We start from the raw sequence: 17,968 nt of genomic DNA, 5'->3' as shown, positions 1-17,968 counted from the left end.
TAGGTTGAAATCTCTCAAGAATGGATATGCACTCCTTGTGTGACCATTGGATTAAAGGAAGTGGAGCTTCCTCAACCCTTTGTGAAATATATTCAGGATCAAGTACATGCCCATCGTCAATCATCCCTTGTGGAATATCCACCAAGTTCAAATCAACAACTTGCTCAACAGTGAGCCTGCAATAATCCATCATCAGAATTTCCACTTCTGTACGGAGATCTACTCAAATATCCTCAATACGATGCACGTGCACGAAGGATTTTTTGATCTTTTCCTTCATACCCTAGCAATCAAAATCGGCTCTAGACCTAAACCTTTTGAGCTTAATTTCCTACATCTCAGTTTCCATAGCCTTGGCTTTGACGGATGTGACAAGAGAATACCGGCCAATTTTCAATGGGTTTGTTGTAGAAATCCCCATTCCAACCTTATGTCTGACAGACTGATGAGCGTGGACAGCCATGATCTGTCTTCCCAACTCCATAAGAATGATCTTATCAGTTGGGTATCTAGGGAGCATGTATGGCTGCCCACTATAGCATCTGACTCTCATATATGTAAAGGTCGAGAATTGAAGAAACAAGAACCCGTACTCATTCACTCTTTCCCATGCCTCATCTGATACCCTTTTGTTCTTAAGAGTTTTGTCAAACTGACACATGAAGTAACCAAAGAATGCATCTTGAACTCTTCTGAAATGATATCTACTGGGTCTCAAAGGCAGCTAATCATAGTATTCCCATATCGGTATAAGTGAGTGGTCACCCTTGGTAGAAAGACCAAGGAAATGTCTGAGTGACGCTGCCAAATACACTAAGTATGAATTCATATAGAAAGTCATGGTGGAAGGGACTAATGCAAGTTGTTCGCACAAGGCATCGTTGATGACTTCTCCCCATGATATATGATGGGACTGCCTTATGAACATGACAAACCGGTACATCCAGGGCTCAAAAACATTAAAATGTTCAAGACCCATAATCCTGCTGAGGAAAGTAATGATATCCCCAATCTCCCATTTGAAGTCACAGCGATACAACTTAGCCCACCTTGAGAAGGTGGCTCGTGGTGGATATGACGTTTGTAGTCCTTTTCCCTTTTTACATAGTACTCAGCTGCACTATCTTTGGAGATTTCCATATAAACAGGTGCAGGTGGTATTTTGAAGACTTTCTCAATTGTGTTTGCGTCAAGGCAGATTATTGCTTCACCATCATCATTTTTAATGGTTCTCGTCTCCTTGTCAAAGTGATGGGCGCAAGCGAGAACAAATTCAGGTTCTAGGGCAGCCACTGAAAAAGAAGATGCATGATGGATATGGCTGTCCAACAGCCGCTGCATATTGCTATCCTGCGGATCCTCTACCCTCTTGACAAATTCTGACATGTCCACATGCCCTTTCTTTGTATCTTTTATGCGATCCAAAGGAGAAGAGACTTGAGAAGGTGAAACCTCATTTTGGTATTTATCATATTTATACTCCATCTTCTTCGGAATTGGAGATGACAGTAAATCTGACATTGAAGGACAACCTGGTATACTGCGATGAAGACTTAAAAGTGTTAAGGCAACATCATAATCAGCTGCAACTAATATTTTTCCTTCTTCAAATGGGAAGAACTCCAACCCTTGCACTTCATGATTTTGTGAGAGAAAGAGGGGAAATAAATGGGAAATGCCAGGAATCTTGACTTTGACCAATTTGGATCTTGGGGAAAATTTTACAAGTATACAAGTTTGGAAGAGCGCACATGCAATCGGATTTTTAAAACCCGAATGCAAGTATACTTGTAAAATAGTAAATGGAGAAATGGATGAAAAATGGGAATTGGACTTGCGGGAAATGACATGAACGGAAAGTACGGATATAGGCGTTATGGGTGGATAAAAATGGAAAGATTTTGGGAATGACATTTTCATGAAAATGGGAAAAAATTTGAACATGCAATCCGGTTCTAATAACCCGATTTTGGGAGGATGGGCATTTTTTATCTTGGCAACTTGGAATTCCAACAAAAGATGGTTAAAAATTTTAACCATAAGGGAAGAACAATGATTTTCATCCAACTTGTAATCAGGATTTAAAATCCCGAATACAAGTAAAGAGGGAAAATGGGGAAGAACAGTGCAATTGACAAATTGCTTTTCAAAGGGGAAAATCTCTCTCACAAAACTGATTTTTGGGGAAAAAACAACATATTTACAGATTTACAACTAGAAAGGAAAAATAAGAAAACAAGAAAACAAGAAAAGGAAAGAAAACATACCTTGTTTCAATCTGAAAATGCCTCTCCAAAAGATGATCAATCTTTGGAAGAAAGAAGAATAGCTCTTAAATAGAGATAAACCACAATCAAAAACCCTAGCCACGTTTTTACCAAAACGCCATAAGCTAAAAAACGTAGCAGCAAATGCAAATAAAACGGCCCAAGGAGGGATCGAATCTTCTTCCAACTTCAACGCTTAGGCAAGAGAGGCAAAAACGCCTTAGGAGATTGCAACTTTACAGAGTAAAAATCCCCCAAAATGTGGATTCAAGGGACCACGTGGTAAACCATTTTTTGCAGAAAATAGGGTAAATCATCACAAAACAGCAGCAACATGTTCTTCAACCCACATAAATCGCCTTGCTACAAAATCGCCTCTTTACTCCTTGAATTTCTCCACAAAAAATTGGGAAGAATTTGTGGAAAAATTGGCTTAGGAGAAGAAAATCAGGTTTTTGGGAAGAAAATACAAGTTTTAATTCATGTATTCACATGCAATAGAGGAAATCGGGTTTTATTTCCCATACAACAAGTTTTAATTGTCACTTTTTCCCTCAACAAGGCAAAATCGGGTTTTGAAAATGAAATTACAAGTTCAAAATTCTTTAATTTGCACTTTATAAAGAAAATCGGGTTTTTTGGGCAAAATAGCAAAGTTTTAAATGTCACTTTATTTCATTTCTAAGCAAAATCGGGTTTTGGAGAGAGATGTGCAAGTTACATTTTATTTGTAAAGGGAAAATAAAGTCCCTACAACAAGTTTAATAACTTGCACATATGTAATAGAGGTTAAAAATCCCTATTACAAGCAAAAGACATTAAAATAAGGGTTTTTCAAAAGAATTACAAGTAAACTTGTAACTTATCCAAAAAATCCCTATTAAAACTTAAATAACCAAAAAGCAACAAGGGGGAAATAAAAAGCAAATTACAAGTTCTTATTTTTCAATAAAGTGCACTTGTAATTAGCCAAAAATTTCCCTACAAAGACCAAAACAAAGAAAATCATTAAAACTTGCAATTCAAGGAAAATTTCCCCCTTGCAGTCAGGGAGAAAAAAACCGAAATTGAAGGAAAGACATAGCAAACGAAACTAGAACGTGACGAAATTCGAAACGCAGTTTGAGGATGGACTGAGGATTAAGCCAATCCAAGGATTAGGTGAAAGTTTGCCTCGGGAAGCGTGCCATAGAGTAAAAATTTTCATTTTTTGACAAAAATTTCATGTAATGGTCCTTCATTTTTTAAAACAAAAATGAGGACAACAATTTCTTTTGACCATTCATTGAGCTTAATTATATTTTAATCTTATTTCTAATCTTTTGTATTTTAATTTTATTATTATTATTATTTATAATTAAATCCTATTCAAAGAGGGGACATTACATTTGGATTGAGCCTCTTTGTAGGCTAGGAGCAACTTGTCCATCCTTTGAGGGGCAACGGAGTTGGTCCTCTCCTTATAAAAACAAGTATATTCTGTTTATTTTGAGAGAAGTTTGTGGGGAATATTGAAAATCAAGAGTAGGAGTGAGTTGTGATGAACAAATACCAAGGTGAATATAGTAGTATTGTAATACCTTCCTCCTTAGTCGAGGATTAAAGGATAAATAAAAGAAGTGGGATAATATTCATCATATTCTTCCCCCTTAGCTGGTTGTAACAAATAGAGTGGAGTGAGAAGGTAATCGTATGAGATAATCAATTCTTGAAGGACAACATGATTGTGTGATGCAGAAGCATCTTTTGGGGAAATACAGCTCTCCCACATCACCATCATTTTACCTAGTTAGTTTGATTGTAGATTTCACAAGTCAATTGTATAAGATGTCATCACATTCTACTGCATGTTGGGGTCCAATATTGTTGTTCCACTTCCTAGAACAAAATCTATCTCACAAGGCCAAGGTTGTCATCATGTTAGTGAAATCGGCTCATCAATAGATCATGGAGAGTTAAAGACCAACTCTGCAAGAGTGGGTTTCATCTCCTACTCTTCTAGCTTGGCTTAGACTTGGGAGGGTGTTCCCAAGGGTATACCTTAACAGAAATTGAAGTCACATAAAATGGGTAATCATGAATATCGACAGCCAAACCCAATCTATTGACTGGGCCCCAATACTTATCACTGAACCAAGTACAACCAATTGTCTCAAAACCCCTATATAGCTGACGTGAATGTGCAAGCATGACCCACATGACATGGATTCATTTAACAACTCTCTTTAAGATAAATTCCTTGTTATATTATGAGGTCATGAATGCACAAAACTACTCCTACTCCTACACTACTAAATTACGTTTTGTTTAGAATGACGTGAGATTGGTCAAATGCACTCGAGATTGATGCCTATCCGATTGGGCTATAGGTTGACAAATAGAAGGAAGGAAAACAACGAAAGGAAATGTAAAAAAGTTGATCTAGGCACTTATGCCATCAAATTACAAACATTATACAAAGAGCATACTTAGTAATCCAAACTGAATTGCATAAATACATACTAGATAAACAAATTAGTATTACAATGCTCATAATACTCTTGAATGTTGTCACATTATCAAGTGTTCATTACATTTGTTTCATCAAGTGTGACAAGAGGGAGCCTCAAATGTAGTTGACATTCCCTTGAAAAAATACAAACAATTTTAAGACATTCTTTGCATAATACCCATAGAGTTTTATCCTACAATTGCTTCATTCGTGTGAATTATCCTAAGTTGCTGAATCGTGGGATTTTTCGGGCGATTCCGGGTACGAAACATACCAGAATCAAATTCTGAAACGAATCTCCTGTGGGTACGTCTAGGGTTTGTGTTTTAAGATGCCGAAATGTTTAGTGATTTTAGTTTGATCTTTTTGATATTCTTAAGACCTATAGTGCTAACTAGTGAACGTAGAACTTATCTATCATGAGATTCTAGTTTGATCTTTTTGATATTGAAAGCTGAATTTAAATTAGCATGTTATGTTTCGAAATTTGAAATTTGTAATGGTTTTGTTTAGCATGTCTTGGTATATGACATTCTAAACTAAATTCTATATTTTAGCTAGACATACATACATACATATTAAATATATATATTGTCATGTCCCCTTTTTAGAGTGGACATCGGAGACGGAGGAGTTGGCCTATCATTGGAGTCTCGTAGGCTAGCAGAGGTTGATTGGGACTCATTCAGTGCATATAGTGATTGGATTTTGGCTTTACAGGCAGTTTGGAGCCAGTTTGGAGCAGTTCCTAGATTTTAGGGGGTATCCCTAAATTTTAGGAGGTCGTGACAGTTGCCAGTCGTGAGGTTATTCATGACCTTTTAGATGGTTTCAGTTTCAGGAGATTTGGGTGTGTTTCCTAGTTTCTAGGAGCATCCCTAGATTTTAGGGATGAGACTGCCAGTTGATCCATGATTTCCGACTTCAGTCACAGACAGGTGGCAAATTCCGTTTCAGGTTTTTGGAGTCATTTGAGCCTTCTACAGCTATTTGGGATATATTTTTAATATATTTAAATATTTCTTAAGTTAGCGTTTAATTATTTAAATAAGGCTATGTTTATAGCCATTTTGGAGTGATAAGGGGTTTTTGGCCTCATCTGGATGCGTATCCCTTGGTGTGATAGCTCGTTGGAAAGGTCTTGGACTTTTCTAAATATTTCTCTTTTGACTCAGATCCTTTCGGTGAACGGATTTCTTTATATTTGAAAAAAGGTCATTTTCTATGCACTTGACAACTTAAAATGAGAAATATAACATTTTAACCCTAAACGCCCCATTGAGTCACTTTTAGGGTTTGAGCTTAGTGGGAAGGTGTTATAAGGAAGTTGAGACCTAATTCTTATTATCTTTTACACATTTTACATCTTGGATTTGAGATTTGGCTCTGGAAGAGCTTTTCAGCATCTGGGACGCCAACCCCAATGCCTTGCCTGTTTGGGACGTAGCCCCCAATACAGTGGTTTGGATTTGTTTGCAGCTATTAGCATCTTGGAGATTGTACGGCATTCTTTCTGGAGGTTCAGCAATTCTGACAGAGTTCAGCGTGGGGTTTGGGGTTTCTAACCAGTTGGATGTACTTGGCAGCCGTACGGCTGTACCTGGCAGCCACTTTCCTTCCCACGTGCAGCACTTGGAGGGCTGGAATCTTGCCACAACTTCATTCCTAGTTATGTTACTCTTTCAGCATCCAGGTTGGAATTATTCCCGATTGTAATCTTCCTGAAATTATTGGAAATCTTCATCTGGTCAAATATTTGATTTTATATTCAGAAATCTGCCTTGAATCGAATTTGTTTTGGCTGTATATGAACTTCATTTTCAGTACTTTGTTCATGTACTTGTACTTCATTATTTACTTGTTGAAAAATCATCAAAATACAAAAAGAATTCAACCCTTCTGCAACTTCTGTCTATTTCTGAAAGAAAATATTAATAAGCAGGAAAAATCAATTTAAATAAATAAAAATTACAGCAGATTGGTAAAAGAGATCCATCAGGGATCTTTCATATATACATACATAAACATGTACATGTATATATATGTGTGTGTGTGCATATGTGTGTATATGTATATGTATATGTATATATATATATGTGTGTGTGTGTGTGTGTGTGTGTGCATATATAAATATATATTATTTCTGTATGAACGTATCAACAACATACCCAGCCCCCAAAAACATTTCTGTCGTACCGGCGTTTCATACCTGTTATCACAAAAGCTCGCACCCTTGCTGAGCTATCAACTTGGCAACCTTGTGAAACATGGAAACAACCCCGAAGTGTGGGACCTTGTGCAAGGGGGTTGAATCTCCGGAGAAGGTTGGCTTCCTTCTCAATCCAGGTGCAGGTGTTAAACCAACTCAACACAGCAAAACTAACTCCTAGGGCTTGCAGAGGAAAAGGGAAGAGAGAAATGCTTAAAATGAAAGGAGGTGATGCACCAAGATAAGAGATTGTTCCTCTCCCCACCCAAAATGGCACAAGGAATCAACTAAAATACCTAAAAGATGTACAAACTTCAATTGTATGGGTGACCCAAACGCATGTATGGAGGTTAGAATTTGCTAAGTGTCAAGAGGGGAGAAGGATTCCCACAAGTCACACTCAAAAAAACAAGTTAACACAGCATATATGGAGAGAAGAGCCACAAAACGTAAACTTATGATGAAGGTAAGGAAACATACACAGCATGCATAAGTTGAAGTAAGGCAAGAATGTAATTTCAATTCATTTAAAGGCCAAAGGCCAAACTTACAGTTGCAAAAATACAAAAATAATTACAAGTCTTCAAGAGAAGAGAAAGAGCATAGGAAAGCTCAAGGCAGCAGGGAGAGAACCCTTTATAATGAGGCTTAACAGCCCCTATATAGAAAAATGATTACAAGAGTGATCATGACCCCTGTATGTCAGTCTGGGAGTGCAAGGAAGTGCATGCACTTGACTTCTGTACATGCAAGCAACCTAGCCATACCCACAAAAGGCAACCCTGAGAAGGGTAGATTGACTGACCTTCCAAAGTCAGAGAATGCAGACATGACATAAGTCACTACAACAAGCATGGCCCTGTGCCTCCCTTGATGGAAATCCTGCCAAAAACATTAAATGCACCCCTGAGGCTCCACAAAAGAAGGTACAAAAGTCGTCAGAGCATTTAAATCTTTGAGTGTCGATCACGCCATCTAGAAGTGTTGCAAGCCAGAAGGAGTTTGGAAGAATTTAGAGACCTGGGTCACCGAAGTTGGGAAGACTTAGGAACTTGGGAACCTGGGGGTTCCCGAGTTGAAGACTAAGGAACTTGGGAACCTGGGGGTTCCCGAGTTCCGGGGTAGAAGACTTAGGAACTTGGGAACTTGGGGGTTCCGGAGTTCTAGGGTTGAAAACTAAGGAACTTGGGAACCTGGAGCTTCCGGAGTTCCGAGGTTGAAGACTAAGGAACTTGGGAACCTGGGGGTTCCGGAGTTCTAGGTAGAAAACTTAAGAACTTGGGAACCTGGGGGTAGACGACTTAGGAACCTACTTCTGACAAGACAACACTTCACGCTTCATGATTCCATTGTTTTCTCTTTGATCGTCTGGGGCAGCTTTGGTCCATGGAACATATCTCTATTTGGTTCTCACTGATGGACCAAGGGTGTCATAAAATGACAACAGTACCCACGTACCCGTATCCATTCCTGTACCCAATTCGGCAACTTAGGAATTATCTTATACATTTTAGATGATATAGAAGTGTATGATGCATGACCTTATTCTTTTCTTCAACTATGATGAAATTTAATTTTCAAATCAGAAAAAAATCGGGGCCAAAATAGGGGCCAGCCATTTTAGTGCCAATGCCATGTAGCGGGTCTACTCTTTGAGGAGTTCGGCTTGCGATCCACCGAACTAAATGCCCCATCTAAAAAACTTTTGGGCATGGATCCAAGGAACTTCAACCAACATAGCATCATGGAAAATGATAATAGAAAACAACCAAAGAGAATGTTAATTAACTGAAATACTATCAAGAAATCCATGGCCATTCCATTTAATCAAAAGAGAGTTTAATAGTCTTCCAGATGCATTTGGAAACAAAAGTTCCACAATCCTGACAAAGACTTCAATAAAGAATATGGAAGCACAGATTTCTTCAACGAAACATAGCATCATGGAAAAATGATAATAGGAAACCATCAAAGAGAATGTTAATTAGCTAAAATGCTATCAGGAAATCCATGGCTATTCCATTAAATCAAAAGAGTTTGATAGCCTTCCAGATGCTTTCGGAAACAAAAGTTCCACAATCCTGACAAAGACTTCAATAAAGAATATAGAAGCATAGATTTCTTCAAGTTGAACAACCATAAGGGAAACCTAAGTATATACAATTCCTCAAAAGGACCTTCTAGTTCTCATTCCCTTTTGAGTGAGCAAATAATTCATTTACCACAAAGGGTTGTACCTTGCTAATACACATCCAACAAGCCTAGACCACTCAAATCCTTGGGAAGGCAAATTGAAGAAGTCCTTCCTCATGCTCAACATTGGCCCAAAGAAAGTCCGTAAGCAATTTTGCAGATTTTTTAGACAAGAAGCTTTCGAAGGAACCTAGCAAGAAGAGTGGTAAACGTGGAAAACCGAAAGAACCTTTGAGCAAATATGAAACTTTTGGGTCAAGGAGAGTGGCTTAGTGATCCAATAAGTTTGTCATGTCCCCTCCTTGATCGTTATATATATCATAAATGAAACAAATATTATTATTAATTAATATACTATTTATCAACGAATAATTATTTAAAATTTATTTATTTATTAAATATTATTATTTTATTAATATTTGTTAGTATTTATTATTAATAATATTCTTGAAATATTTAAATAAAGTCTTTGCTCCTGTTGCAGGGTCCCTGAGCCTGTTAATCATATATTCTTTGATTGTTTATTTGCTAAAGAGACTTAGAAGATCTTTGGTCTCTTTATTGGCAATAATATTAGTATTCTTGAGATCGTGACTGGTCATATTCAAAGCGTCAAGAAATATGCTAACTTCTTTTGGTCTCTTCTATCTGTTGAAATATTGTTGCTTATTTGGAAACATAGGGATGATAGCTTGTTTGATGGCAGAGACAGGAACCTTACTGGGTCTCTTAGGAGACTCATTTTTCATGACATTAATGTGCAGGTAACAGTGGCTATGAGGATTGCGCGCAGAAAGTTAGAGAGGCTGCTACAAGATGGGGCAGCAATGATGTTCACTTCAGAAATTTCTCATGGCTTTATCTGGTCCAGATTCTCTAGTGACAGATTTCCATTTGAAATTGGCCTGGAGAACTTTGTGAGAGAGCTAAATAATCAGAACCCCAGGGGCCAACAGGGCCAGGTGCAGGACATTCCAGTAGCTGAAACAGTCATCCACCCGTGTGGATCCGATACTCTGGGGTAAAGTGCTGAGATGGAGTGATGGAGAACAGGGATGGACACCCTGGATGGAAAATGTTGGAGACTCTAGCTCCCCAGATGGAGAAATCATATTTGAATGACTTTATGTATTGGTGCTGTTTTGTATCTATCTACTCCTGACTCTTCGGATATAGTTAGTTTTTGAGGATTTTATTCTGACTGCTATATGTTGTATAGCTAACTGTGATACTCTCGTAGATGGCTCTTTTTGTATTTTGATCTTTAAAATTTAATAGAAAAAAAAATATTTAAATAAAAATAAATTACTATTTTATTATAAACATAATTTATACACTTAATATTGCTAACTGATGTTATACTCCCTTATTAAAGAGCAGCGATAACTCACATATACACAAGCAGTGATTGAAAGACAATGTACAGCAGTTAATAAGTGGCACGATTTTATTATAAAGATTATTGATAAACAGAATCAGATTCTCGTGGAATGGTGGAATCTGTTTGAGTTTTGGCATCATGATTGGACTACGATTTACATCCTGAAGAAGTCAACGATGAAGATATGAAAGAGTGCAGCAAGACTCCACGTGGAAGACTCATAAGTCAAGCAGCAATTTGATTAAAACAACTAGCATCGATCTACACCCAGGTGGCAGCAGTAACCAATGATTTTTATCAGAAACGATAGCAAACTAATACGATGATGACCATATTACATTATAGAATGTTAATATATAATTAATATGTTTTGTTAAGGAAACGGGTATGATTAGAAGAAAAACAGTCGCATGCTCTCCAAATGGTGCGATCTTCATTAAGGAATATTTTGTTTTCAAAATACGATTCATTATGACTTGTTAAGACATACTGTGATAACCAAAGGGGCTGACTTTTCAAAGTGCTTTCTATAATGAAAACCGATTTGTCTTACTCCTTATAATAATTAAGGTTATGAAGAAATCATATGTTTATGGTCTAATTAAACAAAAGTCACATTCAATGGTTGATTGGATACAACCTTTCTATGAAAGGTTAAGTGAGATATATGTTAAAGGAACCAATCAGAGGTTGATGGTGGGGGTGGATGAGAAACGCTGAGAAAATAATTCAGAAAAGAGAGTATATGCTGAGAAGAGAATTATATCAGACTCTTACATGAATATAAGAAGATTATCAGCAGACTCATTAAGTAGAAGATTGTCAAAAGAGGAATACACATGTGAGAATACAGTTTTCAGAATTAAGGAGGATATTAGATATTGTTTCCTTTACTCCAGTCGGGAAGAGCTTGAAGGGAATCGAACAGCTCAGAACATAACTGTTATTAAGTGACAGGCAGTATCCTTTTTCCTGGTAGTATGCACGGTGATGTGCTCATTATGATGATTAAGATTTGAAGCCCGATAATGATCGTATGCAGAATTTAATTAATAATATAAATATGGATATTAATATAATGGTTATAAATATAGATAGTGATATAATAATAGATATTAATATAATAATTATAATTATTATAATATCTTTTAGAAACTGTTCTGCAATAATATATAATAATTCATATAACCAATAATTAATAAATATGGAAATAAATTAGAGTAAGGATAATAGATGTAATATCAATAAGATTATATATATATATATATATATATACATGGAAATAGTAATTTGAAAGAACAAGTAAAGCTGAGATTATAAATCAGGTTGGATTATCAATTCAATATTTGAAAGAAGTTTATGTTATCACTGATTTGATCCATCTCAAGGTGGAATTGTCTCCTAATATATTTATTTTGAGTCATAAATATATTGTGAAAGAAGTTTATGTTATCACTGATTTGATCCATGTCAAGGTGGAATTGTCTCCTAATATATTTATTTTGAGTCATAAATATATTGAAATAGATTAATTATGGTTAAAACATGCCTAAACCTAGTAGGGAACGTTACAAAGTTAACTTTTTGTCCACTCTAGCAATAAAGTAGTACCACAAGAAAGGAGAAGCTTGGAAGGCAAAGGGAATGCCTTGAAAATGAAAATTTTCACCAAGATAAAATCACTTCTAAGCAAGAATCTGGAAGCTTTGAAGGCAAAGGGAATGCCTTGAAAATGAAAATTTTGACCAAGATAAAATCACTTGTAAGCGAGAATCAGCAATAAGAATAGATACAAGATAACTCGCCAAGACTCAACGAGTCCCAAGCTAAGCCATTGAACCGAGGGCTAGAAACTCATGACCCGGGTACACAGCAAGTTTAGTCAAACTCACCAAGTTTGCCAGACTTGTCAGACTCAATGAGTCCCAATTAGTAGATGGGCCGAGTCTATGAAAATCAAGAAGAAAATTTTGAAAATGCTTAAAAATAAACCATGAAATTCAAACATGTTTTGAAAGGTTTGGAGTGCTTTATGAGGTTAGTGATAAAATTATGAAAAATGGAATGCACAATGAAGGTCTTTATGATCCAAAGGCTTTGATTTGGGCTTGATAGTGGGGGGCTCTACACCTCTATCCTACCCTATATCACAACAAGGAGAGCATTAAGGGCACTGCCCCCGAGCCCCCATCTAATTTTAGATAACAAAAAATGCGAATCATTTTTGGCCATACTGAATGGAAGAGCAACATTTTTCAATTTTTCAACCTTTTTCCCAATTAAATTTCTAGTAATTGAAATACATTTATACTTCTAGTTTGCTAAGCCAAACCTTATCCTAAGCTATGCTCCTATGGTTGTAGCTGCATTTATACACTTTAAGATACATGTGCATGACTCCACATAGAGCTAACAATGTTGGGCTAAGGGATACAAGCTCCTTTCTACCATACTTCATGATGTCATATTGTGATTTTTGTGTTGAAGGCCATAATATCGTAATCCATGAGTTCTCTACACCTAAACACTTGACAATATTTATATTTTTAAAAATGTTGTTTCCTCCAATTAAAACCTACTTTTATACTTATAAAATTGAGATACATCCTTGTATATGTGATCAATGTATCTTCTATTTTATTGGTTTATTGTATCTTTAAGCTTATTTATTGAAGGGTACATAACAAAAGTTTTAAATTCTTAAAAATCTCTATATTTCAGATTGTTCCAATTTGCCAAGTCTTGGCTGAGTCTGAATGCCAAGTCCAAATCTGGAGCAAAAATCAGCTTGTCAAGTCTGAGTCAAATCTGAGTCTTATAACACTAGCAAGAAGGATTGTCTTCCCAATAGTGTGGATGGGCTTAGCTAAGTGGGCAAGACAAGTACCCTGAAGCTCGCTTGGCCAGTCACCAAATTGAAAGGATAATGAACAGCAGGTCAAACATGAGGAGCTAAATTAAACGAATAATATTAATATGGATTGGGATCCCATTCCTAATGACAAGGAGTTGCCAAATGTTGGGATTCTAGTTTTCTTAGGCATGGCCTAGATTGCGAGAGTCGGGGGTGTGATACCATGCTGTGCTTTTAAAAAAAAAAAAAATCTTTGTAAATAGTATATACATTGTTTTCAGGTAATATATGATGCTACATCATCCAAAAAAAAATTGCATAATATAACCGAAATTGTGGACCATGCGGAGCCTCAATTTTGAAGTACTACCCGATTCAAATGAATTTTTTTGGGCATCTCTAGAAATAGTAAATAATCATGCAATCTACGAGAAAATCTCATGCATATCATGTACATACAACTGAACGCTCAATCTGACCCTATCCTAGCAAACTGTCACCAAACATGCAGTTTGTAATCTCAGATTAATAATAAACACTTGGTATTCAGAGCATTTAAATGCCTTGTAAAATATATTCATGGCTAGGAAGTTAACATTCCATTGTCAGCGCCGGCACATTTGGACGATGAACAAGCAAAATAATAATATAAATCTTAATTTAGAAATGCTTTCATGTGAAAATGCCAGTTAAAATACAAAATCATTTGATGCCCGCTACATAGCTGTTTTAAGAATGAAAATTGGCATGGTCGAATCCCTAAAATTTGTCTTTTCAATGACAATGCCCGATAAAACGCAAAGTTAATTGAAAGGACGTTACATAGAATGAAATTCTTTCAAGTCTGAATGCTTTGCAAACCTAGAGGACCCCACTGAAACTTGTCAGATTGGCCGACTCTGTTAGCAAAGAATTATCTGGGTTTGGTTGGCCTGTAACTTGCGTAATTAATCCTTTTTCCTGTTTTCTGCTTTACGTTATCTCGGTTATTCTTTAGGGGTGGAATTACTTCTATGAAAACAGTATGTCTAGAATAAAAGTAGGTATAAATCAATTTGCATGGTGGCAACTATGGGTCAGGGATTTAAAAAGCACAACAAAATTTATCGATAAAACAAATTCATCAGACTAGTAGATTCCTTTCCTAGGTTCTCCCTTAATTAAGTAAATCAGATATCTCTTTGTTACGTGAATCTTTACTTCTCTTTATTATTGTAGGCCAACCGTACTTGTCTTACTATAACAAAAGGCCTAAAATGTTAATCTAATCATGCATGATTTCTATGTGCTCTTCTTCAAGATTAATTAAGTGCTATTCCAGACTGCAATATGTCCCTGCATCAGATAGACTGCAATTCGAAAATCTATTCCAAGTGTGCAGAGAATGGGAGTAAATAGTGAAAAGCGATGAATATGCAAATAAAAAAACCGATTCGATAGTTGGGCAACGAATCCAGAGCAAAAATTGGATCTTTAAGCAGAAGCTGGTCAGGGATGTAGCAGAAAAAGGAAGCGTTGTTAAATTTAATAGCTTTCTTAGGACCTTGCTATTATACTGACGTACTCATTTTCTTCTTGAAGCAACAACAAACGTATTTCCCAAAAAGAGGTAGCATGAATCATGCAAAGAGATCTACAAAATTAATAGACAGAGATGGTCAAGACAGCATACCGAGCTCGATAGGCTGCGGAAATACGAAAGATTTGCACTGTTGTTTCGAGCAGATCATCATTAAAAGGGAGGAACTTGGCCAGTCCATCGGTAGTCCCAGAGCTAAGCATAAAATGAAACCAAATTTGTAAAATTCAATTTGAATACAAAAAGAGCAGAGGAATTATGTAAGAAAAAGATAAATTGGGAACCTCAAGGAGAACACAGAGATGGGCTGAGTGGTGAGAAGGGGCGACTGCTCTCCCTCGGTTAGTCGGACAATGTAAGGCTTGATGTCAGCAAAAGTGGATAGAGGAACTTGGGCCTTGAACTGCTGGGGATCTGTACTTCCATTGACTCCCCACTTGCTTAAATACTCCGTTGAACTGTTCCGCTCGAGTATCTCCTTCAAAGTCTCGCGCTGAACTCGCTCCGCATCCCTCGTTATAGCCTCGAATTCTTCAATCACCTGACTGTGCCCTAAATTCAGATTCACCATTGGCATTTCCGGCATCTTCTCCTTCCACCTTCTAGTTTCTAAGCTGCAAACTTCTGCCTCTACTGGACTCTGGGGCAACCAAACGCCGTCTTAAAATAGATTATTCTTGCCTGCTTGTGCAGGAACTCCACCCAAAGCCTGGAAATTTCCAATTTGCATCCTAAATTGAAGAGGGAAAAGAGTCAAAGACAGAAAAGATTTAACCACGAAATTAAATTACCCTGGCATCTACACCACGAATGACTTAAAAACTGGTATCCCGCCGAGTTACGGGCAGGCGGGCGGGCAGGCAACATGGAATCCCGTTGGACAGGTAACCAAAAGATGCTGTATGGGCCACGTTGACTCCTCCTTTGTGTGTTATGCCCAAACTGCCACTTTCCCCCATATTTCTGGATCTCTTTCTATTTGGGTCAGTTTTATCTCTTATATAATGAAAGGGTATGTACATGTGGGGATCAGGATGTATCTTTTCGTCACATTTTTAATCAAATAAAAATTATATTTTAATTTTCAATTAACTAATAATTAATAAATATGGTCAGAGGTACAAAATAAAAAATAGTTATATTCTGATTTTCAATTAATTAATAAATGTGATCAAAGATGCATTCTAATCTCTATTGAATTTTATTTTTTAATTAATTAATAAATGTAGTGAAAGGTGCATTCTAATTTCAATTGTATTTTGATATTCAATTAATTAATAAATAGGGTCAAAGATACAAAATAAAAAGAGTTGTATTATGATTTTCAATTAATTAATAAATATGATCCAAGATACATTCTTGATCTTAGATGTATTATTAATTTTAATTTATTGATAAATATTGCCAAAGATGCATTCTATCTCAGATGTATTATAATTTTCAATTAATTAATAAATATGGTCAAATGTGCATTTTATTGTGCTATGATATTCAGTCAATTAATAAATCCAATCAAAGATGCATTCTATCTTACAAAGACAATTCAAATATTTTATAACTAATATATAATTTGAGTTCTTTGTATCTATTTGTGTTTACTTGTAAGATTGGTCTTATTTTTTTAGTTCCTTTTATTTTTAATGATGGAAGTGGTTTAGATCATTTCTATGACAAGTGCTAAATGATTTAAATTTGTAATTGAGTTATATTCAAAGTGATAATTTATTATTATATGTGGATCTAACATGTCATTTTTTGTCATTTATGGTTTGTAGAGTTACATTTAAAGGGGCAACTCATTCCTAAGTGAATATTTAATATTCATTTAGGAATGAATATTAAGTACTAATGATGTAAGTACTAACCTTAACCATATTAATGATGTAAGTACTAACCTTAACCGTAACCCTAAACCCTAATCCTAAGCATAATCATAATCCTAATCATAAGCATAAACCCTAACCCTAAACTTGACCATTAACCTAAAGCTGACTATGATAAAAACTAGGTAAAAATAATCCTAAATCCTAACCCTAACCATAATTCTAAACCTAAACCAACTCCGAACCTTGATGTGAACCCTTATCGTATCCCTAACAATGAACCTTAACTCTAACCATAATACTAATCTTAACCCTATCCATAACCATAATACTAACCATTAAATAATATTTTATATTATCATTAAATAAATTCCTATATATATCTTACATTTTATTATATGCTTTAATCTTGTAAAACATATATATTTATTAAAAATAGTCTAAATGGATAATTTCACATACCTAGATATATAATAATATAATAATATTAAAATACTATTATATAATTCAACTCAAGAAAAAGATACTATATAATTATATATTGCATTTATTTTATGTTTTCCATGTCGCGTCGCGCGACTACCACTAGCATATATGTCTTAAATTTTAATTTAATCTATAGAAAATACGCCGAGAGATATCCTTCTCGAGGCGCCTATTTTTTATCAATTTTATACCCTAAATTGAAATAGGCGCCTCGAGAAGGATATCTCTCGGCGTATTTTATATAGATTAAATTAAAATTTAAGACATATATGCTAGTTTATTATTATGTGTGGATCTAACATATCATTTTTTGTCATTTATGGTTTGTAGAGTTACATTTAAAGGAGCAACTCATTCCTAAGTGAATATTTAATATTCATTTTAACCTCATTCCTCTGTCTAATTAGATATATTACTCTATTTATTTAATTAAGTTCACCTAAGTCTTTCATAACCTATAATTAAATAAATCACTTTATTTAATTAAGTCCCCTTTCTCCCCTTTTAATTAAATTTACATTTAATTAAATTGATTCTTACAAATAAACAAATCTAATTTGTTTATTTAAATCCCCCACTTGTATTTATGCAAGTTGTATTTATTTTTGTTGAAATAAAGTAATTTATTTTAATTAAAATTCTCCACCATCCACTTGCATTTTCATACATCTCCCACTTGCCTGTC

General features: G+C 35.6%; 1 protein-coding gene across 1 annotated transcript in view; it reads right to left on the bottom strand.

Moving 5' to 3' along the window:
* LOC131060157 (jasmonoyl--L-amino acid synthetase JAR4) overlaps positions 1 to 15,948 on the bottom strand; it is a 74,144-nt gene extending 58,196 nt beyond the window's left edge. The window contains exons 1-2 of the mRNA XM_057993278.2: positions 15,259 to 15,948; positions 15,068 to 15,169 (exon numbers count right to left, since the gene is read on the bottom strand). Coding sequence (XP_057849261.1) covers positions 15,068 to 15,169; positions 15,259 to 15,560 — 404 coding nt within the window. The 5' untranslated portion in view covers positions 15,561 to 15,948. The remainder of the gene's footprint in view (positions 1 to 15,067; positions 15,170 to 15,258) is intronic.
* Positions 15,949 to 17,968: the final 2,020 nt, after the last annotated feature.

This window comes from Cryptomeria japonica, chromosome 7 (assembly GCF_030272615.1).
Source record: "Cryptomeria japonica chromosome 7, Sugi_1.0, whole genome shotgun sequence".
Lineage (NCBI taxonomy): Eukaryota > Viridiplantae > Streptophyta > Pinopsida > Cupressales > Cupressaceae > Cryptomeria > Cryptomeria japonica.
The sequence above is the reverse complement of the archived record's forward strand: the minus strand, read 5'-3'. Positions and strand labels throughout refer to the sequence as shown.